The following is a 26,266-nucleotide window of genomic DNA, read 5'->3' on the forward strand; positions in this document are numbered from 1 at the left end:
TTCAGAGTGTGATATTGTTGGGTTATTATTACGGATGCCAAAGTATAAGCCTACATTTCCCACAATCCACCCAGCATCTTTTCATCTGGTAAATGCCCACACCATACCAGCTCAGTGCCCCTCAGTTTGTAATGCAGACTTTCTATTAGAAATTTGTCTGCAAGCCCCAACATCAGTGCTCGCCTTAATTTGTCAAATATATGAAGTGATAATTATAAATTGCTCATATATTTTCTATCAGTAAATTCAAATGGGAAATAAAGGTAGTGGAATAAGTAGCCTACAATATTTGCCTCTGAAATTCATTGGTAACACAAACTTCAAAACAGTACCGGAGTACTTGCAGTGACTTTGCAGAAGACTGTATCTCAGGAAGACTTTTAACAATTTAGAACTGATCATGAAACTGTAAGAAAGTATAATTCAAATCTAAAGGATCATGCAGGTGCTGTACAAACTTGCTGACAACAAGAGCTGCACAGCAAACATAAGCTGCCATACTAAATAAGAGTCACAGTTTACTTTTGAGTTGCCAAGCCAGATAGATCAGGAGAAGCTATTATGAAGAAGCCACAGGGAAAACACTTAACTCTTCTCCAATGGGGCCAGTGCATGACATGTCACACCTAAGTGAGAAGACTTACTGCTGCATTACATAACCCACAGGGACACAGTCATCACAGGCCATATGTCTCAGAGACTGGGCACTCGGTGCTTATGGCGCAATGGCTCAAATATTTATCGTTGTGGACAACACTGGCTCCACATTCCTGAACTGAGCATTGTCCACATAAAAGTGGCAGAGGCCTTGTCGGATAAACCTATGAATTATGTGTTCCTGTTAAAATCCACAGAGCTGTACTTTGTCTTTCTGTCTCCACGGTGACGTTTTCCAGAAGCTGTACAGGTGTACAGGTGCTCCAGACAGGAGGTGATGGTTCTGACTTTCTTATGTTCTAACAGGTTAATTAGAATCTGGTAATATCTGTCTTTATCAGGAACATACATGTTTGTATTGTTCTGCTCTTTTTTTCCTGCCCTTTTACAGTTGAATAACCACTGTACCTATTTTACAATACAAATGAGGATTATTGCTCTGATTAATAGTATGAATACTATATAAGAATTAGGTACTAATGCATAATTATATCATATATTTTTGGTAAAAGCATGTGGTTTAGGGCCATGCTGTAGTCTAGGATTACCTCGCTATGCTGGTTTAAGTCTAGTGTTTTACCAAATTCTGCCAAACATCAGATTTTGTGATCTGATTAGAAATTTCAGACACGTTGCCACTGCAGATGTGTTTATACAACTTTATCACATACTGTATTTCAACAGATGCTATTCAAAATGCTGCTTTCATAGTATTTACAAAGAGACACAAATAGCTGTGATTGCGATGTACGGTAATCTGACCCTAAGGTTTGACCCAATATTGACCAGTGAGGTGCTAGTGTTGCACAGACAGACCTATACACTACAGCTCACAATCTGGGACCCTGGCTGTATCTAATATCAGAATATAATAGGGCCATTTCTTGTTGTAACACCTACCGCATCTCTTGTAAGCTCTCCTTTGTACTTTACTGTCTAATAAAGGACATGTCTGTGTTAATGATCTCTTCCAAACATGTTTTAAGACATGAAAGAAAGATAAATGACCTTATACTCAATCACTACTGGCCTTAAACCCATCTGTGATGTCACATCGTTCTCATACATCCATCTCAGAATTAAGGTGAACATATAGATCCCCCCCTTCAGCAGGTGAATATGAAGGTGTCACACTCAGCAGATTCCTCATGCTGCACTGTCAAGGTCAAACATCCAAGTGAAGAAAAAAAGCAACTTAAAAAATGTGGGATTTATCTGAATTTGAGTCTTGACAACCACCACACAGTACTGAAAGGATCCATAGGCTTACTGTTTTTTATACTGTAATCGAGCACTTGTTGAAACTGTATAACTTTATCTGGATCAGAGGGCCAAAAACCAAGAAGCTGTAACTGGAGAACGATTTGAGATTAATGAGGATGAGTCCAATAGCTGATGACTGTCCAGGGATTTTCTGAGAGCAAGGATGAGTAACACTGAGTGGCAGCACTTGCTCATATAAACTTTCTCCTCTGGCCTCTGGTGACTCCTCTCACTTCACTGCCACACTCCTACTGTAGTGCTCGCCATTTATTTTCTTCAGCTGCAAGATACTGACTACAACAAGAGAATATACCGTTTATACATCATGTGCTTTTAAGCTGTAAATGTATGGCATCAACATACTTATCTAACTGCAATCACCGTATCAAATACTGAAAAGATACTATAGGAGGATACGGAGAGGAAGGGATGTGGAAATGGATAAACACACACACACACACACACACACACACACAGTCAGTGGTAGGAGCAGACCTGGCAGCTCTTTATCTCCCTCTGCAGGATACAAGTCCTGAAATAATCCATCTGTAATTTTCACAGTAGCAGCTTTATCTGTCTTAAACTCTCCCTGCTCCGCTGTACCTGGTGATGACGACGGGCAAACATTTGCATCGAATTAAGAAACACACATGCACTTTTTTTTGTTTTGTTTTTAAATGTTCTGTATATTTGTTTGGCAATCAAAAGATGAAAACAGCCATGACAGCCATGTTGTTTTTATGTTCCATCTGACAAAGCTGCAACACAAGTAGAACTGGATGTAGAGAAGGCACACAAAAACTGAGCGGTCAACTACAGTATGTCCTCAGATGACAATTTTTCATCTGTGTATGTAAATACTTCAGAAACTGGCGTGATCGTGGGGTCTTGGTAAGACAGAGGTGACTTTTCGGACTCTTGGTTAGCAATTTATCAAGACAAGACAAGAACTTCAATAGGCCAAGGAAAGGCCATTACAAATAAAATAAAACCAACTTCAAGAAAACCAGAGAGGAAAAGCTACTTAGCAAAGTTATTACCAACCTCTCTAACATCTTTTATGTGGACAACTGCAAAGAGAACAGCAGAGATTTAAAGGAATAGTTTGACATTTTAGGGAATGCAGATATTCGGTTTTTCGTTGAGAGTTAAATAAAAAGACTGATGAGTGAGAGAGAGAGAATCAGTTTGTTAAATATAATGCTGCAGCCTGTTAAACATGTCATGGCTGTAATCTTGTATTTAACAGACTAATATCGGTGGTAGTATCGAATTTCTCATTTAACTCTGAGCAAGCAAAGACACATACTTCCCAAAATGTCAGACTAAGCTTTTAAGCAGCAGAGAAACATTAGTGGACAATTGTGTTTATGTGGTTCTACAATGAAACAAAAACATATCACAAAATAAAATGCAAGCAAAAGGTGTAATGAAAGAGCTGAAAGAAATTTACAAACTGACAAAATTCCCATTGCTATCGAAAAAAAAATGGTTAATATTGTACTGAAAAAAATCTGCTTTGAAATGAAATGGCCTGAAAAGATAGTAAATATTTACAGCAGCAGCATCTTCACCATAGTGTTCTTACACAATCCAATAATATCACGTGGAAAAGTTTCCTTCATTGCCCAGTAAAAGGCTCTGGGCAAAGCTGCACATTAACAAGAGTCATCCAACAAAAGACATCAAGTACAGTATAAAACATACGCACTTGCCCCAGTAAGTAGTCCATGGTCACAGGATTTTTATTTCATAAAAGCCTCAAAAGTTCTCATTCAAGTCCAATAATACAGCACAGTAGTCAGTTTCTTACAATTAAAATCTCTTTAAGTTAGTAGTGGTGGTGAGGCATGGGGATGTTGTTTCACCATGAAAAATGTCACCGTCTTTACATACAAAAGACAACCATAGTAAAGAGTTAAAATACAACAAAACACAACCAAACAGTACAGAGCCAATGAAAATGTTTTGTCTGGATCAGAGAATAGTGAAGCCAATCAGGAGTTAGAGGTCTGATCAGCTGATGGAGAGGACGTATCCGACCACATCCCAGCAGAGGCCTTCTGCACAGACGACCTTTGACATGGAAGTGAAAGGGAGCGGAGGGCCCGGAGCTGCTGGGACTGCAACCTGCTGAGGAAACACAAGCTCTTCATCCAGTTGGCTGGCACAGAATACCAGAGCTGTCACCAGTCTGATTGCTGCGTCAGAGGCAGATCGTTCTGCAGCTCCACATTATGTTCTCAATCACACGAACAAACCAGCCGCACAGTCAGCAGTAGTCTATTACATTCACCCTCACTTTCCTTCTTTTTTTAGTCTCAGACTGAACATCTGAGCCTGTACAAAGTGTCCATCCTTCTCCATAACACTCCAAACTCTTCTATTGACATGTGTCTCTTAATGCTCAGTTTTTGGGGTAGATTTTCTCATAGAAGAAGTTTTGTGCCAGCAGGTAGAGTTCTCCGTCCTTTTCCCTGACAGCATGTGCCCTGACGAACTGGAACTGCTCCAGTGCAAACTCATAGAACTCGTTCTCCATCTTCCAGATGGCCGACTGCTGCAGCTTGGCAATCGACTCCTTTGTGGGCGGCTTCTTCTCGCTGGTCTTCCTCAGGTGGGATTTCTTCCCTGTGATGACGGGAGAAAGGTATTAAAGGTGTCCGGATACATCATGCATTTACATATATATGATAAAATAGGTTTAACATTACTGAGGACACTATGACAATTTCATTTTGCTTGAGTATTTATTTTTGTAACTCATTTCTGAAAAGGTCACTGGCACTCTCGAAAAACAGAGTTATGACATGTGACTTTTTTCTTTTTCAATTTTAGGCTCAAAGTCACTTCTCTTTACAAAAACAGCGAATAAATTCAAAGTGCAGTAAATGTCACATCCCTTATGTTTGGTATCTTTTGAAATCTACACTTTCCTGTATAAAATTAGTTGTGAAGATTGATGACACCCACCACAAACACAGGACACAGGGGAACACAGCTAACCTTGTTCTAATCAAAGCTAGCAAAATCCACCTACCAGCATCTCTAAAGCTCACTAATTAATGCATTACATGTTTTTTCTTTAATCCGAATAAAAACCAAAGTGTAAAAACATCAAGTTGCGGATTTACAGAGGGTTATTTGCCAGGCGATTTCTTGGTTAGGTGAAATTATTCAGTTTTGTTGTTGCTGTGCAGTTGCCAGGCAACCGTCTGAGCAGATACTGCACCTGGCGAAGAAATCCCACTCCATTGCAAAACAAAATAAACAAACAAGATGTAACATGTTCATCAGTGAACTTTAGAGGTATTGGTTTGTGGATTTTGTTACCAGAGCCAGGCTAGCCGTTTCGCCCTGTTTCCAGCCTTTATGCTAAATTAAACTAACTGTCACCTGACTAGCTTTCTACCTACCATACAGATATTAGAGTGGTATCAATCTTTTTCCAATTCTCTGCAAGACAGCGAACACACGTGTCAAACTATTGTTATAAGTCAATGTGATGTGTTTTGTCTGGGGTTAACAAGACACTACTTGACCCCTGAAAAAGAGACTCAGTCTTCAAATTCATTAAAAACATACCTGATTAATTTAAGTACTTGGGTTTATCTGCTACTAAAAATTATGAACATCATACTTGAATCATAGTACGTCTACATATATTATTGTGATTTAATTCTTCTTTTCTGTCTGTCTGTTAAAGTTCTTGGTCATCCAGGTCATTCTTTTCTATCCATTACTTATTCTGGCTGCACTCATTGTAACTAATCTGTATCTAAAGCAGAGAGGCACAACTGCATATTGATGACAATTCAGTCAAGCTTATATGCGCACGCACACACATGCACGCACGCACACATGCACATGCGCGCACACACACACACACACACACACACACACACACACACACACACACACACACACACACACACACACACACACTTCAGCTTTGCTATGTGACTGAGCCAATGGGCTGCTTTTCAGTACAATATTAGTGAGGGGAACCAGAACATATAGGGCAACAGCAAATGTTTTGTTAGTATTTAGCAAACATGGCACCTGTTTTGTACAGCTCAGTGGCTCCTCTGAAGAAACGTGGCAACGCAGCCTCCAGCATCATGACAAAATCCTCCAGCTCTTCTGTTACTCCAACCAGCATGTATTCATTCACCAGGTTGTATTTCGCCTGCTCCAGAGCCCACTGGCTGCCCACGTTCCTGCACAAAGACCATGTTCATTGTATGTGGTTGTCTTTCTTTGTATTCTGTGTGATTTTTCTCTGCTGAATGTGAAATGCTCACAACACTTGGAAAGAGCAGAAATGGATGGAATGGCAATATGAGAAAGAAGAGCAGAGCGACAGAAGCGTAGCAGAGGAGAGCTGAAAGGGGCAGAGACAGGAAGAATAATTAAGTGAGATGTGAGTTATGAACTGAGTCCAGAGAGGGTTGAGACAGCAGGAGGAGCAGAGCAGAGGACAAAGCAGAAAGGCAGGAAGGTAGGGGAAATTAAAAGTAGTGGCAGGTGTTACCATGATCAGGAAATTAAATAATAATGGAGGAAGGAGATTTAAGCCTATAAAGTAAGTTTTTGGCAAAGCATCAGAGGACTGGCAGTAACTTCACCTCTTGTCTTCAGTATTTATTCAATGTTTCCAAGGTGCTTTCCGTTACTTTGATATAGTGCTAGTGCTCCAAGGTGAACTAAATCCAAACACTCAGTCCTTCAGTCAGTGTTCTACTTCAGGAAGGCAGATGGTTAAAAGATAGAGGGTAGAGTCAAGGAGAGATTAAGGAGGGTGAGAGGGATGAGTGAAGGCATAGAGCAAGAGATTGATACAGATCATCATGTAGACAGAGCAGATCAAGGCTGAGAGAGCTATCAGAAACCTTGAGAAGACTGTAGCAGAAGTGATAGAAAAGGACTATGAGGCTTAATGTGGCACACTATGAAACAAAACTGATACTGCATTCCACCTGAACTGTTTGAACTGCCTGAGGTGAGGAAAGGATGAGGCTGGTGATAATCTAGATGTTATTGTCCACAAATCCCATAAAAATACCAGAATTAATGTGCTAGTCTAGCTCTCAGTAAATATTTACAAACTTCCCTGCCCATTCTGTGGTACTAAACCCCTAGACCAATCATTTATACACATGACGTTAACATTTAATAAATATAATGGAAATACAATTTCACTTTTAACAAAGGCTAAATAATTTCCGAAAACATCTGAGCACTCTAGTTTTTCATAATTTGTTTTTACTCAAACAAGTGAATAGTGTATTTGTTGGGGACTATTTTCAGCCGTGGATGCACATTTGGGGTGCTAGGGAGTATCCAGTGCAACAGAATGATGTATGTAGGATAGACTCAGCCAATGCAACAGTGTGGTTCATAAATGGTTAGTTTTTGGACAACAATGCAGCTCATGGCATAGAGACATGAGCTATATCTGGCTTTGGTTAGTAGGATCAAATCATTGTTGGTTTTGGTTGGAATAGCACCAAGTATATAAAGACAAGAGGAAACATGAGCGAATATTAGCTAAATCAGCTGTCCTTGTTTAATTCAAATATCATATCTGTACAATAATTTAATAGACATGGTTGATCATTTTCAGCATGCTGTGTGAATGTGGCATAGTGTCAGGTGTCTCAGTACATACCAGCATTCAGAGTAGTGACCACAGAAAAAGGGAATCTGGAGCCAAAGCTTTTCTGGGGCACAGTCTGAGCCGCCGGCGGATACACATTCATCAAACGTCTGAAACACAAATGCAGCACATGAGCATTTGAAAAAAGGACTAACTTGTAAAATTAGTAAAGGGTCAAGGATTCAAGTCTGTCTAAAAACAAAAGTCACGCTCCTATGATGAGCACTGAAACAGGTTTTGCTTGCTGTAATCTTGTTCATACTGGCTATTGAGATCCTCTCTTACTGGATTATTGTTTTACTGTTTTAAGATAGACCTGAATTGACAGATTTAAACAAAAGAATAAGATTATTTGAGGATTGTAACCTTCTTGTCTCCTTGTTTCCTGCGTCTCAGGCCGGGCCGGTAGTCGTCCCCAAAACGTAAAAAGTAATAATAGGACACCAGCCTTTCAATGGGGTCACGGATCACATTTATGTATATGGGCTTCCTCTTCACCCCAAACCTGAGAGAATGACAAATGTTGGGTTAGACTCAACAGGACAAGACGAGACACTCATTCATTCATATAATAATAATAATGACAATGAAAATAATAATAATAATAATAATAATAATAATAATAATAATACGCTATTGACTTTCAGCATTAGCAATGTTTCCTTATGCTACATCCTGATCATTACATTACACTATGTACGTGAAGAGCATTAAATGACCACAAGGTGGAGTCAACTGCACAAAGCCACAGCAGACGGAAGTGGTTTGTTGCTATTATAAACATGGCTAATAAATATTTCTTTACTTGGTGAAGTCCAGGAAGGAGACATGTCCATGGTAGAAAGCAGGTTTCATTTCCCTCCATTCAGTCACATTCTTTACAAACCGCACCTGAACACACCAAAATGATGACTGTTATTAAAATGGCTGAAATGCTCTCTTTAGTACATGCAGTCCGTCAAAAAGTCAAGATAATGGAATAATATACGTAACAAATGAAAGGGGGAATTTATGTTAAACTTGTTAAAGAATCCTGTGAGTGTCAGCAGTCGCTCTGACCTGGTCTTGTATGGACATGACCGGGTTGTTCTTGGTGGTGTTGATGTGCAGCACATGGTAGTGGTTCTTCCCGCACAGGTCGTAGGCGATGTTGGTGAAGGAGGTGCTGGCAGTCTTGGGCACGCGGTTGTAGATGATGACCACATCGTCCTCGCTGTCGGACAGTGATGAAGCTGACGAGTCCCGTTCCCGCAGGCCGTCCTGCGTGTGCCGCTGCTCGATCTCTCGTACCTCATGTCTGGCGATGGCTCGTTCTGGAGAGGCGATAGGAAATCAGATACAGGTGAGTTCAGGAGATACAGCAAAGGTTTGTGTGTGTGTGTATGTGTGTGTGTGTGTGTGTGTGTGTGTGCGTGCATTTTTTAAATAGAAAATGGGTCCGCAATACAGAATAGTGAGCAGAAATGTCCTTAAGTGAGTTACTGATTATATAAGGCTTCACCCTCAAGGAGTGCTGCTCTAAAGCTGAACCTGACCTCTAACCTCCCAGCAGCAGAAGAAGTGAACAGAAAATGTCTCTATAAAAAAGTTAAGTATGATATAATGCAGTTTAGTGTAGACAGGCCTCAAGAAAGAAAAATATGACTAACAACTGAGTGTCACAATGGTTGTCAAAGCAAGATCACAACCAACTCTCATATCCCAAGATCTTTGCTCATATACAGTGGTCAATGTCTAACATGTCTGATAATAATGTTAAATAACCCTGAGCTGATGCTACAAATTAAGACTTACATTTAAACCTGATCCACTTACACTTTAAAATATCATCCTGTCCTTGTCAGGGGCAACACCGCTGTGTGAGAGACTCAATTGTAACTTCATTAAAAATGGATTTCAATTTCATCTCTTTTGGAGAGCATGAAGCTAAAACTCTTTTCCTGCTTCACACCAAGGATCAAGAATAATGTCAAACAGGAATATTAGTTAATCATTTTGTGAGCAGCCTATTTCACGCTGCGGTACCACATCTCTAATCAGATTCAACTTTAATATCAGCCCCCCCCCCAAACCTTTACTTTCCCTCTCCTTATTTAACAGCAGAGTGAAGTGTCTGTGTGCTCCTGTTTTAGATCAAACAACTGTACTGTTACATGGCCAGTTTGTGTGTCAGACAGGCATAGTGTGGGATGATTTCCAATCTAACCAGGTGTTCTGTTCTTCTGTGAAAAGAATCACATGTTGAGGTGAAAAGGTGAAGTGCAAGAGGTGACAGGCTAAAGGTTAGGGGTTGGTAGTTAGACAGTAAGGCAACAGTCATTTGATAGCTAAGTGGACATGGATAAATCAGGAAGGCGGAGGTTGGCGGGGGTATCTCAATCTAAACACTGCATGAAGCTGCAGAAAAACCAGACCTCGGTGCCTCAGTGTGAATACATTCAACACAAAGAAGCCCTGGCCTTTGTCGCCCTCTGGCTTTTCTACGTCTGAATTCGCCTCAGATTGACTGGTGTTGACAATGCCCCAGAGCGCTCCGCAGGAAGGATGGAAAGAGAAAAAGGCTGTGTGTGTGTGAGAGGAGGGGAGGCAGCACAACACTAGAGCACCTAATACCCGTGGGAGCTCTAAGCGGCGCCAGCGGGCTCCTAAAACCCTGCCGAAAGCCCAGCCTGGCTACTGAGACACTGTTACAGCCTGAACTGGCCCGGTCGGCTTTAGAGGCTGGCATCTGGCACCAAAGGCCAATTAAGATGTCACCTATGATTCTGCCACCCTCTCTTTCATTAGTACAGACGCACATGGACACAGAAACACATGCACACGCACACACACCCACGCACACGCACACAGAGGAATTCTCTCACTGCCCCCTCTCTTACACCCTCCTGAGCAGCTGTTAATGTTCCACTCATCAAAGCTGGATCTGGTTACGGACGGAGCCCTGCCGCTTCCACACGCTCGCAACTGGTGCTTCAGGCTGATGGCGGGGGAGACGTGCCAGGTGGCTGTAATGGGTGAAGGCTGTCAGCATGCAGAACAACTGCAATGGAGACATTCATTCACGCGTCCATCCAAAGCATGCATTAGCCAACAACAACAGCAATAACAGTTGCTATGTTGGAACTTTATCGCTTGGGCTCAAATGTCCTTTTAGGATTATTTTTATGTTGGAGCTTACAGTGAAAGGAGACAGAGGACGGCCGTGACATTCGAAAAATAGAGTTGGGGTGCAACCCGTGACAATGCAAGTCATAAACATCAGGTGCCTTTAGTCTGATATGTAGTTCCAGGCGTCTGTAACACAGACACTCAATCAGTTTCTTGGTATAAGCGATAGGGTCTTAAGAGCAACACAAAATTTTCTGCCAAAGTTAAAACAGCTGTGTTTTTTTTTTTTTTTACACGTAAGATATCTGAATTTGTGTTTGAATCTGTGCCATGTTGTGAGTGTTGTGTACAGCTTGTTACGGTACCTATAAGTCCATTACACCTCCATTAATGCAAGTTAAATTTTGATTGTTGCCTTTTTCAATCATGAATAAGTAAAATTACATATAATATTAAAGGGCAAATACCAAACAATAAACAAACACCGTACACAGTTTTGAGATTCCTGACACCACCTCAATACAAGGCAGGTGAATCGAATTTGTTTTCATTGCACACAGTGCTGTGATATAACCATTAAAATATTCAGCAGCAACTCTTCCACTGTCCCTGCTACTCTGGATGATCCGCAGACCTCGCTGTCAACAGTTTTCATTGAAACCACTTTCCAATGTGAACAGTTGACAACGAGGTCTGTGGATTATCCAGAGTAAGGATGGCACTGTTTCTTGAAAAAATTGTTGCTGTTGAGTATCTCAAATGTGGTTTTATTGTCTTGAACAAAACTCCATTTGCCTCCATTGAGTTGGGGTGGAAGCAGAAGAATATCTCATTAATAACATGGACATATAAAACTAAAGTTAGCTGCATGGCTCAATGCCACAGCGGTAAGTGATAAAATATTTTTTCATTGAGTGACTTGACACTTTAAACTCTGTTGCTAAAGCCTAAACAGTGTTTTTGTTAATTTTTTGAACTGCTGACATCTTCAGGGCCAAACAAGATCATGTAAGCTTTCTTTTTGCTTTGCTGTACATGAACACAATAATGTAATCTTTTGTGCACATCAGCTTGCAAGGAAGGCTGCCAGTCTTTCAGTTTCGTTTCCAAAGAGGTGGGAGAGGGAGAAAAGACCAGGAGCTACCGTGTCCCTAACTACAATGTCCTGAACTATGCGAAGGGGCCCAGAAACCACTTGTTAAAGACATGGTGTTTTGTGCCAAATTTCCAACAACCAACAAGGAGGCAAAGCGGGCACGGAGAGGGCTTCTTAGGCTTTGTAGGAGACGCCCTATTCATTGCGAGACTGAACACACTTGGCACAAACCTCCATATCAGAGCCCGCCTCACACACACACACACACACACACACACACACACACACACACACACAAACTTAAGCTTAGCGCTCCCTTATGAGGTCATTTAATTAGAGAACAAAAGCCTGAATTACTATGGCCACACAGCAGGCCTCTTTTCATTCCACATTTCCGTCAGTTTCCTCCCCTCAAGCCCTCTCTGTGCATTAAAAGCTAATTATGAACCGTGAAGCCAACACGGGTCTTAAACATTGTGACAACTACAAGCCTATTACTCTGAGTTTCATTCAAAGTGAGAGACAGGAGGAAGACAGAGCGCTGGTGGTTGAACATATTTACTGAAGCAATTTTGCGGCTGATTAGATGCAAGCATTTGAAATCATCATTCACATTCACTGCTAGATCTGCAAAATGTGACAGGCCGTCATGTATTATTGCTATCACGTCAGATCTGATGGGATAATAAAAGTGGGGTAGAGAAGATGATCCTTTCTCCAGGCAGCTCATAAATCCATCATCGCGCCGATCCGCCAGTAGGAGCTCTCTCTCCCTCTCTCTGCTTCCCCTTAGAGGGTTAGCCCCTCGAACCAAAGCCTTGGGCTAGGTGGGTAATAGAGATCGGCTATCAGCGGCAGACTGAGGTGTACGGCTTGTATGGTTCTGCTTGGATGCCGCTGGATTGCAAAATCAATGAAGGATGACAGGGAGGAGATCTAGGTTGCTGCTGTATAAAAATCGAGTTAGTCTGCTGCTGCTGCTGTTTCTCCCTCTTCCCTCTATATAGACTTGGACGCATGCTGCTGTTTTGCAGTGCCAGGTTTCCAGGGGGACAGTTATGTCACCACTGCAGCACTCACGAACATTTGGATAAACTGTACACTTCCGAATTTCTAATTATTCTAATTCTGTCTTTGGATCTGTTTAGCAGAGAGTGGATTGCCAGAGGAAACAGGAATGAAGTCAGGCTGAAGAGGAGATTCAGGCCTGACTAACCAGAGCAGATCCTGCATTACCATTGTTATTTAAGTGATGACAAGGAATATGGAACATGCTGTGAGAGGAATGTGTCGTGCGGCCTTTCAGCGCTGCTGGCAGCTGCAGAGAACTGAAGAAGGAGACGGATAAACGAGAACGCTTTCAATAAGTGATTGTGAAGGTGTTCAGCACATTCAAAACGCCTTCAGAGTTTTCAAACAAGCTCAGTATGACAGGAGGAAGAGACATACATATCAATGCACAATGCAACACATAACCCTTAAACTTTTCAATAGACACCGATACTTTCATGCAAAATGCAGTTTTTTATGCATTTCACATTTACAGAGAAAGACGGAAACACATTTGATCCAAAGTGCAATTGTTTAGGTGGGCTTTTTGAAAGGGGAGTAATTGCCAAAGCTGGGGCATTTTTTCCCCCAATGCCTTTGACACACAAGTGCGACATTGACGCTCAATGAAAGGTTTCATTCACTGGTCTGTCCTCCACAGTACAGCTGGGGGAGAGAGGAGAGGTGGGGGAGCCGAGGGTGAGAAGAGGAGATGGGGAACGGCCAGGTCTGAGTAAGACAGAGTGATGAAAATGTGACCAAACAATCTGATTACAATTCACAAGAGCTGGGGTTGGGCAGAATTGACCTGTTAGGGGGCCCGGGGTAAAATGTTGTAAAATGTCTAATTGACTCCCCACCTCTGGTCCTCTATCTGTTGTGTATGCAGCGAAAACACTGCATTTTATAATGAAAATTTCAAAGAAACTGCATTCAATGTAGATTTATCACGTCATAGCTTTCTATCCAATCCACTTAATAAGGTCAATATCGGTCGCAGTATTCATCTGGTGTAACAGATTCCTAATATTTTCCCGATAAAAACTAAAATGATAAAGATTTTAAAGCTACGTTTTGACACAAGGTCGCATTAAGGCGAGATCACAAGATTTGTATATAATGCAGAATATTAAGGTGAATATTAATGTTTAAATTTCAATAATTGTTTAGGCTGTTTAATCAAAAATGTCAAATATTTGCTAGTTCCAGCTTCTCAAATGTGAGGATTTACAATATTTTGTTTGTGTTTTGGATTGTTGCCTCGACAAAAGACCACCTTGGGTTTTCAGAAATTTTAATGGGCATTTTTCTGATTATTGTCTAAAATTTGATAGACTAAACTATTAATCTAATAATAAAATATTTATTTATTAGGGCTTTGGCAAATTTGCAAATAATCAAATTACCAAAACTCTTAGTAATCAGTCATGAGAGTCACTGCATAAATGCCTCTAACTGACAAACAGGAAAGCAAAGAAACGCACAAATACGTCTTGTTTTACGGGAAGATGTGAGGAGTTCCTATTTGTTTTCGTCCACTAGATTTATCATCAAAGAAGAAAATCTGATAGGGAATGCAAGAAATGGTGCCAAACAATGTATCAAAGTCAGATTTGCAATATAAGCAGCAGAAAGACTCCACTATTGAAATTCAAATCGACAGATGCACCCAGTGAGGTGGAGCAGTGAAAATAAAATGTCTGGTTACATTGCTGATCCTAATAAATAAGACATTTCACAGTGATGTGATATTTCCTGTCCTGGACCTGGCAGTGCTGCTTTGCAAGGATCCATAAATACAAGCCGTAGAGTTTTTCATTGTTATGACTTTCATGGTAGCTCTGCTTTTACTATGAGGTTCAGAGAGGAGGAACAAGGGTGAGGGAAATACAGGTGGTTGGGGAGGTGGCGTGCTGTTAAGGTCATGAGCCGGATTTCCTCCTGCAACACTGGGAGCACGAGGAAGGCACTCCATCCTCCACAGAGACACTGCTGCTGCTGTTGGGCCCCTTCACCAGGTTTATTTCAGCACAAACAATCCATGTAAAGGTCACGTCTCCTGATAATCCTGGAAATTATATTTTCCCCGGCGACAAAATAACATGTTGAAAACAAGCATGCTTTTGTCAGAGAGTGCCGACAAAGCATTCCTCAGATATGAAGAAGAGACAAAACTTGTCTGTCAGGGCTGACAAAGGCAACACAGTGTGGACAGTTTAAAGTGGTTTGGGGTATGGGTCTTAACACCATAATTACCCCATTGAATGTCATTGAGAAGGAAGATGTTAACACTAGAAACTTCAGAAATGACTTTTTTTGGAGGAGAAGCTGGAGGCTGGTGCATTTTTTGCTCTTTGGAGTTCATGAACTACAGATAAAGTACAAGCTGTTCGACTAAATTCACGGCTACACTAAAAGAGCCCCAGCCACATGTGGCCCATTCATAATTCCTAGTCTAAATGCAAGCCATGTTTCTACACTAATGATAACAATCCGGTATGGATGGAGATGATAATCATCATGGTTCAACCTGCCACTTTTTCCCCTAATACATCTTTTGCGCGATCGAAGCTGGTAGTGCTGTCTGACAGGTGAGCCAATAATGTCTGGGAAAACAGAAAGAGTAAAGGGGGCCACGTTCTGTCTGCTTCATCAGAAACAGCCAGTCAGATGAGATTATGGAGCAATTTACACAGATGGCAGATCCCATCATTCCCCTGCCTTGTTAAGTAAAGGCAGGTCAAACGGGTTGTGGGGTGCTGGTGGTGGTGGGGGGGGGATTGATTGGAACAGATCTCATGTTGGCACAGATTGTCAATGACTAAGCAGTGGGAATAAGCCAATATTTTCAGAGGCATTTGCGCTTCAAAGGGAAGGAAGGAGAACATATCTGTGTAACTCTTGTCAAGAGAAGAGCTATTAAATGCATTTGTGAGAGGAAAAGAAAAACCACAGCAGGAAAATCTCTGTCACTGATAAATGCTTCAGCCACAGCCTCACAACCACGGCAGTCACATCTGTGAGTGTGGAGTGGAAGGAACTTGAAATTAATTGAAATTGAATAGTAGCTGAATGCATGTACATTCACACTGAAATACAACCCAGAGCCCTCATATCCTAATATAAAAACAAACAGTGTTTGTATAACAGTACAGATCTGGTTGCAAGCTACAACCAAGATATCTGATGTTCCCTTTCTCTCTCCGTCTCTCGGCCCTGTAACAGATAATTAATAATGCATATATGGGAGTCCAGGGAAAACTCCACACTCTATTAGACAGAGCAGATGACAGCTATTCATAGGTTTAATAATGAGTGGGCGGGACAGGTGAACACCGCAGAGGATCTGTCCCACACAGAAACGAGCAAGAATGAAGTGCAAGAACAGACCATCTCTGCAACAAGACCAGCTCAACTTGTTATCACCTCTTATCATCTCTGAGGGCTTATCTGCCTGTCTTTCATCTCCTAGTTTTCTGCTTCTCTTCTTTCATCTCATTATATTTAGCATCTGCAGGCCATCTATCCAATGAGGATGTTGTACTGTGTTCACCATGAGATGATCACTGTGTTAGGATGAACAGGACCCACTTTTACTCTCTCCAATACACAACCTAACCTCAGGGTTTTGGTCGATATGGAGTACCGACCGTGCTCTTTTTTTCTTTTTCCAATTTAAAATCTGTAAACTTCACTGTGGAATTTATTTGGATCATGCCTCTGTATGTAAGGTCACATGAGGCTGTGAAAACATATCAGTTTCAGTTTGATTTACTCACTAAAATCTCTCTTACTGTCCAGGCACCATAATCCAGATGCGGGGTTTGATAAAGGTATGTTTCAGCTCCACTGTTTTACACATCAGTACAGGTCATGGGAAAGACTACTGCATATGTGACAAAAAAGCTTTATATAGCCATTTGTGGCTCCAAAGGGAGCTGTGTGAAATCTGATAAATATCTTCGAGTGATATCACTTGAATCCCTCGGGTTTGCAGACTAATGTTTGAAAATGAAAAAGAAAATATGGGGGTGTGGAGTAACAAACCAACCACCAGACCTCTTTCAAATGTCAGTCAGTCTCAGTTCACCATTGACTAAATATAATAATATAATTTTCGGGCTTAGTGCATTAACAATAAGAATATTTAGCTGAATGTTGGCGTGCATGCAAGATAACTGCAATTTTACAGTTTGATTCTGATGTATATCTGTGTTGTATGTCATGCCCCTCTCACTCCCCTGGCTTATTATCTGCCTCTGTCCAATAAAGGTGAAAATGCCCGCTGCTCCCAAAATAAACAATCTATTCAGACCTCAGTCCAAGAGCAGTTTCATAATTGGTGAAACACAAATACATCTAATTAAATAGCTTTCAGTCATCATAGATTTGTACATTCAGCGCACTTGATCGGACGAAACAAGCGATAGATGTTACATGGGAATCTTCACTATATTCTGATATTTAGTGCGGTACAAGATTGATGGATTGATGCAAAAAGGAATTGGCAGACTAATCAGTTATGAAATTAATGATTAGCAACCCTAATAAGTGGAGACATTAACAGTAACATTATTTTGATGCTTGTGCATATTTGACTTACATGGCTCTGGATGGCTTATAAAACTGAATTTAAAAAGTTATAACAAGAGTGACAATGAGACAGTATTTATGTGGATTGATCATATCTGGTGACACAATTTTAAGGTCACAATCAGCATCAATACTATTCCAGAGTATGGAACTACAGTGGTCAGAGGCAGGACATGGAAGATACAAACACTAGTCTATTTTAAAACAAAAACAAAAAAAAAACAGCTTGATCTGGTGTGTAGCATTACTGACTGAGCAGCAGTCGATGTAGAGTGTTTGAGAAAAACATGAACACCACAGAAAGAGAAAAAGAGATGCAGACACACAAATCTAGTGATCCACACTCAGCAGGGGACAGTCTGAGTGTGGGAGCTGAATATTCAGCAACCCAGATACTTCATTAATGAGGCGCACACACCACACAAACACACACACAAACACACACACACACACACACACACACACACACACACACACACACACACACACACACACACACACACACACACACACACACAAACACACACAAACACACACACATACACACACAAACACACACACAAACACAAACACACACACACACACACACACACACACACACCACAGCTGTTTGCCGTGTACTTATTTGTATTCTGTCTAATGAATTTCAAGTTGAATTTCAGGCAATTTGGCAATGGTACTCACACTATTCAGAGCACTGAGGAGAGGGGAAGAGGCTTGCAAAGAGAGAGAAACCAAAAAAGACACAGAGATGAGAGAAAGGACAGGAAGGGAGAAAAGGAAGCAAAGGAAGCACAGACAAGGATAAAAGAGGTGGAGAGATCTGACTGGAAGAGGAGTGGAAACAGCACACTTGCTAGCCCCATATTAGGCTCCGTCCCTGAGGGCACCTGGTGTTAGACATGTTACAGGAAAACAAGATAAAGGCAGCTTTAAGCCAACTCTACAAGTAATAGGAGCAAAGTTGAACCAGGGGCTGAGGGAGAACAAGGGCAGCGCTGCTCCACCATCTTCCTTCCTCCTTTATCCTTCCGTGCTCTGATGAAATTGGTTGTAAAAATGCTGCAGGCATGCTTTCTTCATTCCTTTTTTTGTAGGGGCTTATGATTTTCACCAGCCAGGGCTTTAAATATTTCTGTGTCGCAATGAAAATTAAATCATCTCTTTCATTTCTTATTTTCCCTCTAACACCCTCCCTCCTCCCTCCACATTTCTTCCTCCTTTGTTAGCACCTTATTTCCGAAGCCTGCAGCGGATATTCTCCTTTCAGGCACTCATCCAGTGGGGTTAGTAAAATACAAGAATATTTGAATATCACAAAAGAGACTGTTCACACAAATAAAGAAGCTGTTTACAACTATTGATCCAGAAGGAGCTGGATGAGAGTGCCGTCATCAAAAGTTATTATCGTGACAGAGGTTTATCAGCCGCTCGCCGTTTCCCCTGTCAGGGGAGGAACTGCGTGGTGCCAGGGAGAAAAAGAGGCCCTAATAATTCTGCAAAGAAGACGAGTAAGAAGAGTTATCATCATGGGGAGACACCTGCTGTCACGTGTTTACAACCATACACTCCACCATGTGTCAAAAACCCTCAGGCTTTAACTAGGTATGGCAACGTGTGATCCCCAAAGAGTCTAAATGTGATCCGTGTGAAAATGGACCGTGGAGAATGAAAAACAGATCATTTGTGAAACTACATGTATGAAAAGTCACATCAGCACAGCGCTCAGGACCAATGATCACTCTAAGCATCCCTGCACGACAGTTTGCTCACTTCGACTAAATAATATCTCATCAGCCGTCAGTCAGAGCTCCACTTGCCCCCACGAGTCCAGTCAATATAATCTGGCCTGCAGGGTTTTGGTGCCACATGATATTTGAAGCCCAATTCTTCGAGTTGAGTGAGCTGACACCTCTGCCCAACAGTGACGAGGGAGGAGATGAAGACAGAGGGGAGACAGTGAGGAGGAGAAAGCGTGTCTGTGTGAAGAGGCAGGGAGGGAATATTGGGGAGAGTCCAGCTGAGGGGAGAGATGGGTGGTATTGGAGCAGGGTGTTCTTCTAGAACGGCCTCCAATTACATCCAGGGTGTGAAACCGTCCATAAGACCCTGATTAGCCTGTCTGTCATCCTGCTACAGCAGCAAATGCAGAGTCGGCTCCAGTTGCCGCCTTGCGCGCCACTTTGCAGGAACACATTCCCTGACATAGTGCGTGCCAGGGGCCATAAATCCTCGGTCCAAATCAAAGCCTGCTTCTAACAATACACCGAAAGCCCAGTATGACCATTAGCACTCTGCCTTCCCATCTCCCACAACAAATCTATCCCTGACACCTACGCCCATCTCCGCAGTGGGCTCCCCTCCATTAGCCGCTCAAATGGCATGTTTCAGAGAGTGACTGAGCAGGCTGGTCCAGGCGATAGGCGCTACTGGATGCTCACGGTAGCAGATGCCAACGTGCAGAGTGAAAGTAAATGACTCATGCACCCTTTATACGCCTTAGGGAAGCTAAAAAGGGAGATGTGGGGTGTCAGGGAGAGTTCAGAGGGAATCTGAGTGCCGTGTCAACAGAGAGGATAAGAAAACAACAAGGAGAGAAGATGCTGGAGGTTACACATTTTTGAGATTGAGGTTTGCACTGCTAAAGTGGTGGAGAGAAATGGGGCTCAGTCAGTGTCTAGTGCTTCCAATGTGTCACCAATTAGCTTAAAAAGGAAGCCACCATTTGGTGTTGCAGCCCTCTGAGTGAGTCACGGACACCAGTTGAACCACACTTGACAAATGTGTAGGAGTAAAAGGAAACCAGGTAGACACTTGGATTATCAATAAAGTAAAAATTCAAACACAACTGCAGCTCAAGGTCTTTATCAGCGACAGGATGACTGACGTATAGCAGGAGTCTGAGCAGCAGCGTAGAGGCTCGAAGGAATACAGTGGTCCATGCAAGTCTGAGGACAGAGTAGCGATGCCTGACCGATGTCCTTTCAAGAGCAAATTCCTGACCAGATCCCCAGGTCCCTCAGCAGCAGCGTGAGGGTGGGCTCGAGGCTGCGAGTGCCCAGCATGACAATCAAAATCATATTCAAACACATGCTCGGGAGCAATGGGCTGCAGTGATAAATGAATGCTTAAAAGTCTTGCGTCAGCTCTGCAAAAACTTTGACAATGAGCGCATGCATCTCTTCCTTCTTCTACATTCAACAGCATCACTCTTCTCTTTCAGAGCTCATCACAGAGCCGCTTGTGTCTGGAACTAAATATCACTGCGCAACAGATGGAAATTGAATTCCTTTAATCAGTCTGAATAATGGCCAGCAGATAAAAGGAAATGATGCTGAGGGGAAAAGAAGTCTCTGAATATCTACGCTGCTGGGTGACACACGGTCCTCACATAGCCTGAAGGGCAGAAAGGTCAAGAGGTCATTTGCTCCTGTTACAAGGGCCATGAGGTGACAGTTTTATGAGAAATGTTTCTATTTACGCAGCTTTCAATATACCATAACTCCCCTCTAGAAATAACCTGCCACCTATTACTACAAGCTTTGTTTTGTGCTGATTTTAAGCATCAAAAAGGTTAAAAAAGCTGCAATTCCTAGAATGAAAACCAAGGTTTTCTTTGTGTTTATGAATATTGTCCCTGAGGAAATAAGTTCAGCTTGGCTTGAATCTATAAAAGCAGGTAGCAAGCACAGGTGTTACACAAATAATGATGCACTCAACTGTGTAATGAACGCGCTTTCAGCCAGAAAAGACAGGAATCAGAAAAAAAAAGGTTGTTTCAGAACCACAATTGAAAGAAATGGTATCCTAGTATGCTTTCATTAAAATACTTTCCCTACACTGGTGGCATTATCATCTTTACTAAGCTTATTCTTAAGCGATACCAGGTGTCATCCTAAAGTCTCAAGACACAAGTGTCAGCTTTGTACATCAAAAACAATCAATGTCAAATTAATCTGCACATACCAAAGAAAATTTGTGAAGATATTTTAGATGATTTCCTTGCATGAAGCTGTTCACAAATTCAACCGGGCTCAAGCGAGGCTTTTAGTTTGACATGATAATTCTTTTTTAACTTTCCAATCCTTCTAGTTATGGCCTTTAAGTGCTGTTTCAACACAAATGAGTTGGGGAAACTTCATCTGTGTTGGCTTCACTTATAACCAACTGATCAAATTTTCTCAGCTGCTTGAGAAGATCTAATCACTGCTGAATCAAATTCAGGCATCCGTCTCGTGTTTGACGTCAATGACACATTACCCTGGAATGTCAGCCTTAGACCTCAGAGCAAAGTAGCATGAAGTTCTGCAAGGTGAGTGTCTGAAATTACCAGAATTGAGAGAGAGTTAATGACAACCCTGCCAGCGAAAGTGGCCTTGAATCTCCGTCCGGGCTCTTTATTAAAGAAAATTTATTTTCATCTATCCATCCATCCCTCCACAGTCAGTCTGCATTGCTGTTGACCCAGCCGGCAGCAGAGCCGGTGAGCAGCCAGAGAGAAATACTGTCAGAATAATGGATTAGGTCCACAGCAGGACACACAGCTGCATCACGGCACGATTGTAATGCAGGAGACTTCTCAGTGAAACCTTGGGACAGCGATTAGCTTGGAAGCAAATCACAGCTTGTCTTCCCTGTGGGAGATGTGTAATGGGGGAAATGATTCGACATACATGTCGGGCAATAGGATCCCACTCTGTGAGGAGAGGGTGCTGGCCATTCCAGCTTACGTGAAGTTAATTATGAACATGCGAGAACAAGATATAGAAAGGTGACGTATAGAACTGCTTCTTCCAAAAGTGTTTCTCATGATTATCACGTAAGTGTTATTCTCGGTGTCTTGATTTGAGTTTGGACACCACCTGTCCTTGTTGTGTTTGTTACGCTGCTTTTTATGGTTGCACAGATGGACCTGCAGCAGGCGTACCTGGTAATGTGACCAGCCCTGTGGCTGTCTGTCAGCATCGTGCCTGTGAAAGCCTCAGTCACAACTATTTGGCTATGCAGCACATAATTCAGAGCTCCAGTATACAGACGTCTGCTCAGTCCAGTCATCCATCAGAACGCTTTTTGCCAAGTCAACAGATTCTCGTGGTGGTGGACAGTCAGGGAAAAGGCCTCTCAGGTTCTATTTCAGCATCGGGAGGGTGTGTGTGTATTTTGTATGTGTGTGTGTGTGTGTGTGTGTGTGTGTGTGTGTGTGTGTGTGTGTGAAAGGAGTTTTGATTTTCACAGGGTGTAAAGTATAGCACTTTTACAGCAGCAGTAAACCATATGAAAGGCCAATATAGCCATATATACCCCCAGGACCCCTGATTGTTCCAACATATGAAATCTACGTTGGGATACTTTATTCAATTAAGATGACTGTCAACCATTTTATTCACAATCTGGCCTGGAAACTCCCCAACACAGCCTCATCTTTGACTCATCTGAAAAAGTCTGTCTATTAATCACCTATCTGTAAACCACAGGATTGGTGCTTTGAAACTTCTAACCAAGTAATTTGCTGTTGATCTACACAATGTTAGAAAATAATGAAAAATGGCCATTACAATTTCCAACAGTAAGGCTTACATTTAAATTCCTTGTTTGGTCCCACAGCTCAAAACCCAAAGATATTCAGTTTACTAACGTGGAGAACAAAGACAAGCAGCAAGTATTCACATTTGAGAGGTGATGGTTTTTTGTCGTTTTTGCTTCAAAAATTTCTAAATCAGTTACTTGATCATCAAAATTGATTCTCATTCATTTTTTGTCGGTTAACTAATCAATCAATTGTCTTAGGTCTAGTCCCAGTAACAGAAGCCTGACATCTATCTAAGGCCGTAAACCAGTGCTGACATGTTGTTAGCAGATTAATTGATAAGTCGATTGACAGAATTTAACTACAAAGGGATTCAAAGATCGATTGATCAACGATTCATTGATTAGTTCATTAACAATTGGTCTGCAACAATTTTGTCACTGACAATCACTGACTGTCATTTACCACCATTTTATATCACTGAAAATTTAATTATGGCTGTAATTGAAGATTATTTTCATTATCAATTAATCTACCTATTATTTTCTTGATTAATTGTTTAGTCTACAAAACTGAAAATAGTGAAAATGGTCATTGCTACTTCCTGGGTTCCAAGGTGATGACTCTAAATATTTTTGTTATTGTCGCTATCTGACATTTTATAAACAAAACAACTGATTGAAAAAGACTAAACATATTAATCAGTAATGACAGCAGTGGTTAGCAGCGACTCCAGGATTAACTTCAAAGGCACTACACAGTCATGGTTCACTCTTGCACACAGGTGTTTTCACTTAATCTGGTAATTAGACCTCTGCATGTGTCTGTACAGGCTGTGTTTGAGTGATAGTTCCCTGACTCTCCTGTTTGTGTTGTTGCACCTCTTAAGATGGGACAACGTACACCCTTATGATTCTTAAAATAGAGTTTGGTGACCTCAGATTTTCCCAGCATAGCTCCACCCAGCTTCACCCTAATCAGCCAGAATAACACTTGTGTGGTTGTGCCGCGACTTTAAAAAATGCCGTAGTTAAAATGTTAGAGACCTTTGAAACAGCAGACGTTTTTCACTTGTCATAGCAGAAAAAGCACAGGTGTTACTAATAACAATGATGATTTCTCTGTTCCGTTAAATGTCCATGTGCGCAGTTAGCGTACACAATACCAAAGACCCTGGACTTCACATAAATAGAATTCACTGTAGCCATTGTTAATGTTATTAATGGCACATGTGCTTTTCCTGCTATAACATGTCAAAATGTCTGCAGTGAAAAGGGTTTATCAGCTGCCCTCTCTACAGTGCCAAGCACCCACTCTCATAAAATGATACAAGAAGTGGTGTGAGCCCCTGAGGTGCACTGGCTGCACCTCCAGGGTGTCTGCATTGCTCTGCTGTTCCTTAAAAATCCCCACAGTGGAGGCACCAGAGAAATAATCCTGCAATGTCCCAGATCTTTATTGGGGCTGAGCCCCTGATGGGAGCTAGCAATGAGATTTGAACACAGTGTCGGCCACATTTCAATCAGAGGAAAGAGTTTGGTAAGGGGGCAGGAGAGGATTTGCAGCAGTGTGGTGTCCCCATGCATGCAGAATATATTCCAAAACATTACTTTGACCAAAGAGATGTTTTCTGATGTTCAGTGAGCATTGAAATATATTCCTCACTGACCATCCCACCTTACAGTCCGACTCAAGAACCGCCACGCTGACCCAGCTCCATTTCATGTCTTATAAATGAACTGTTGATTTCTCATCCCATTTGCATGCAAGTGCACCAGAGCTGAAACAATTAAGCGAGTCATCAATGGACTGACAGAAAATGAACCCACAACTATTTTAATGATCAATTAATTGCTTAAGTAATTTTAAGCAGTCCCAGTTTCTAAAATGGGAGGATTTGCTGTTTTTTTCATGATTACAATATCACTGTGAATGTAATTTCTGGGGGGGGGGGGGGGGGGGGTTGGACTGTGGGTCTGACAGACATCTGGAAATGTCACATTGGGATTTAGGAAACTCTAATGGGCATTTTACATTATTTTCTGTCGTCGTAGAAACCAAACAATCAATTGCTTAATCCAGAAAATAATTGTCCCTAAAGTATACAACACTCACCCACTCCCTGTCACAGGGTAACCGGCTGAAAACAGCAGCATCCTAAATCTCACACTGCATTGCACAGATTAGGATGAGAGGTAGACGGTGGGCATTCAATTACTACAAATGTTCTGAATAGTTGCAACATTTTCGTCTCACAGTCATTTAAAGTTCAGTAGGACAGCTTCCACATCCTGAAACATTTCATGACCGTGTGCCATTGTCTGAACCATATGATGAAGCATGTGTGGTGGATGAAGTGCTGCTTCTCTCGCTGACCCAAATGCACAACAATGGGAATGCACCGATCTATCGTGACCAAAGAGAGACCCCTCACACACAGCCTGCGGGTGTTCTTGGAGTGCTGAGACGGGATGGGATCGGGCTTGAGCCGTTTAAACTTACCTAGCTTTCCCCGGGACTCCTCCAGCTTCTGGATCTGGTTCTCCAGGAAGAACATGGCCACTGCGAACGCTAGCAGCGCCAGAAGCTGCAACTTGGGCGGCATCATGACTCTGAGCAGCCCCATCAAATCATCCAGAGAGGGATTTGGTCAGTCCATGCTCAGAGGAGACACTGAAAACACACACACACAGCGACGACGGTGATTACAAAGCGGCTGAGTGTCTGTACATGGCCCTCTCTCCCTCTCTGTGTGTGGATATCTCCAAGTACTCTAATTCAAATCCTCTGGTTACCTCAAATGCGAAGTGTTCATACTCGGCTTGGTGATTTCATCAAGTCAATTTCAAACAGCGGAGCGTCGTAAAGCCCTAGAGATTTCCCAACAGAGCGGATTTGTCCCCCCGAGGTGTAGGAGCGGTGGTACCAGCCACTGTCGCCTGCGTCCCCCATGTAGCGCTGTCCTGTCCCATCCAGTGTGTTCACCACCACCGCACCACGGACAGACTATTACTACCAGTCAGGCCATTGGATGTGTGAGCAGTCCACCACCCAGCGGAGGCTTTCTATTCGTCGACCATCACTGTCTGTTCAACCCGGATTGGACCCGATTAACAAACAGACCTGAACTCCGACAGCAGAGGTCGCACTTCCTTCTCGAACCACGACAACAAGTAGAAGCGAGGAAGAAATTACAAGTCGACCTTGGCATATGCCGAAACTCAAGTAACATAAAATTAAATGAAACTAGTCTTAATCCGTCATATATTCTTAAATATATGTATATAACACTCACGTAGGATTTTAGTTCAGC

General features: G+C 42.0%; 1 protein-coding gene across 1 annotated transcript; it reads right to left on the bottom strand.

Annotated features, from left to right (window-relative positions):
* Positions 1-3,644: 3,644 nt before the first annotated feature.
* hs2st1a (heparan sulfate 2-O-sulfotransferase 1a) lies at positions 3,645-26,011 on the bottom strand. Its single transcript, XM_056390894.1, has 8 exons — positions 25,749-26,011; positions 25,456-25,626; positions 8,639-8,892; positions 8,385-8,470; positions 7,946-8,084; positions 7,592-7,689; positions 5,983-6,140; positions 3,645-4,551 (listed from the first exon to the last, which is right to left on the bottom strand). Exons 2-8 carry the CDS (start codon positions 25,577-25,579, stop codon positions 4,328-4,330), a joined length of 1,083 nt encoding a protein of 360 aa, XP_056246869.1. The 5' UTR covers positions 25,580-25,626; positions 25,749-26,011; the 3' UTR covers positions 3,645-4,327.
* Between the last annotated feature and the right edge of the window lie 255 nt (positions 26,012-26,266).

This window comes from Seriola aureovittata, chromosome 12, assembly GCF_021018895.1.
Source record: "Seriola aureovittata isolate HTS-2021-v1 ecotype China chromosome 12, ASM2101889v1, whole genome shotgun sequence".
NCBI classification, from domain to species: Eukaryota; Metazoa; Chordata; class Actinopteri; order Carangiformes; family Carangidae; genus Seriola; species Seriola aureovittata.

Coding starts and splice junctions, on each gene's coding strand:
- hs2st1a (XM_056390894.1), bottom strand. CDS start 25,579: ATGGGGCTGCTCAGAGTCATGATGCCGCCCAAGTTGCAGCTTCTGGCG. Junction 8,893..25,455: donor GGAGTCCCGGGGAAAGCTAG/GTAAGTTTAAAC, acceptor TCGCCTCTCCAG/AACGAGCCATCGCCAGACAT. Junction 6,141..7,591: donor GGTCACTACTCTGAATGCTG/GTATGTACTGAG, acceptor GTCTTTGTGCAG/GAACGTGGGCAGCCAGTGGG.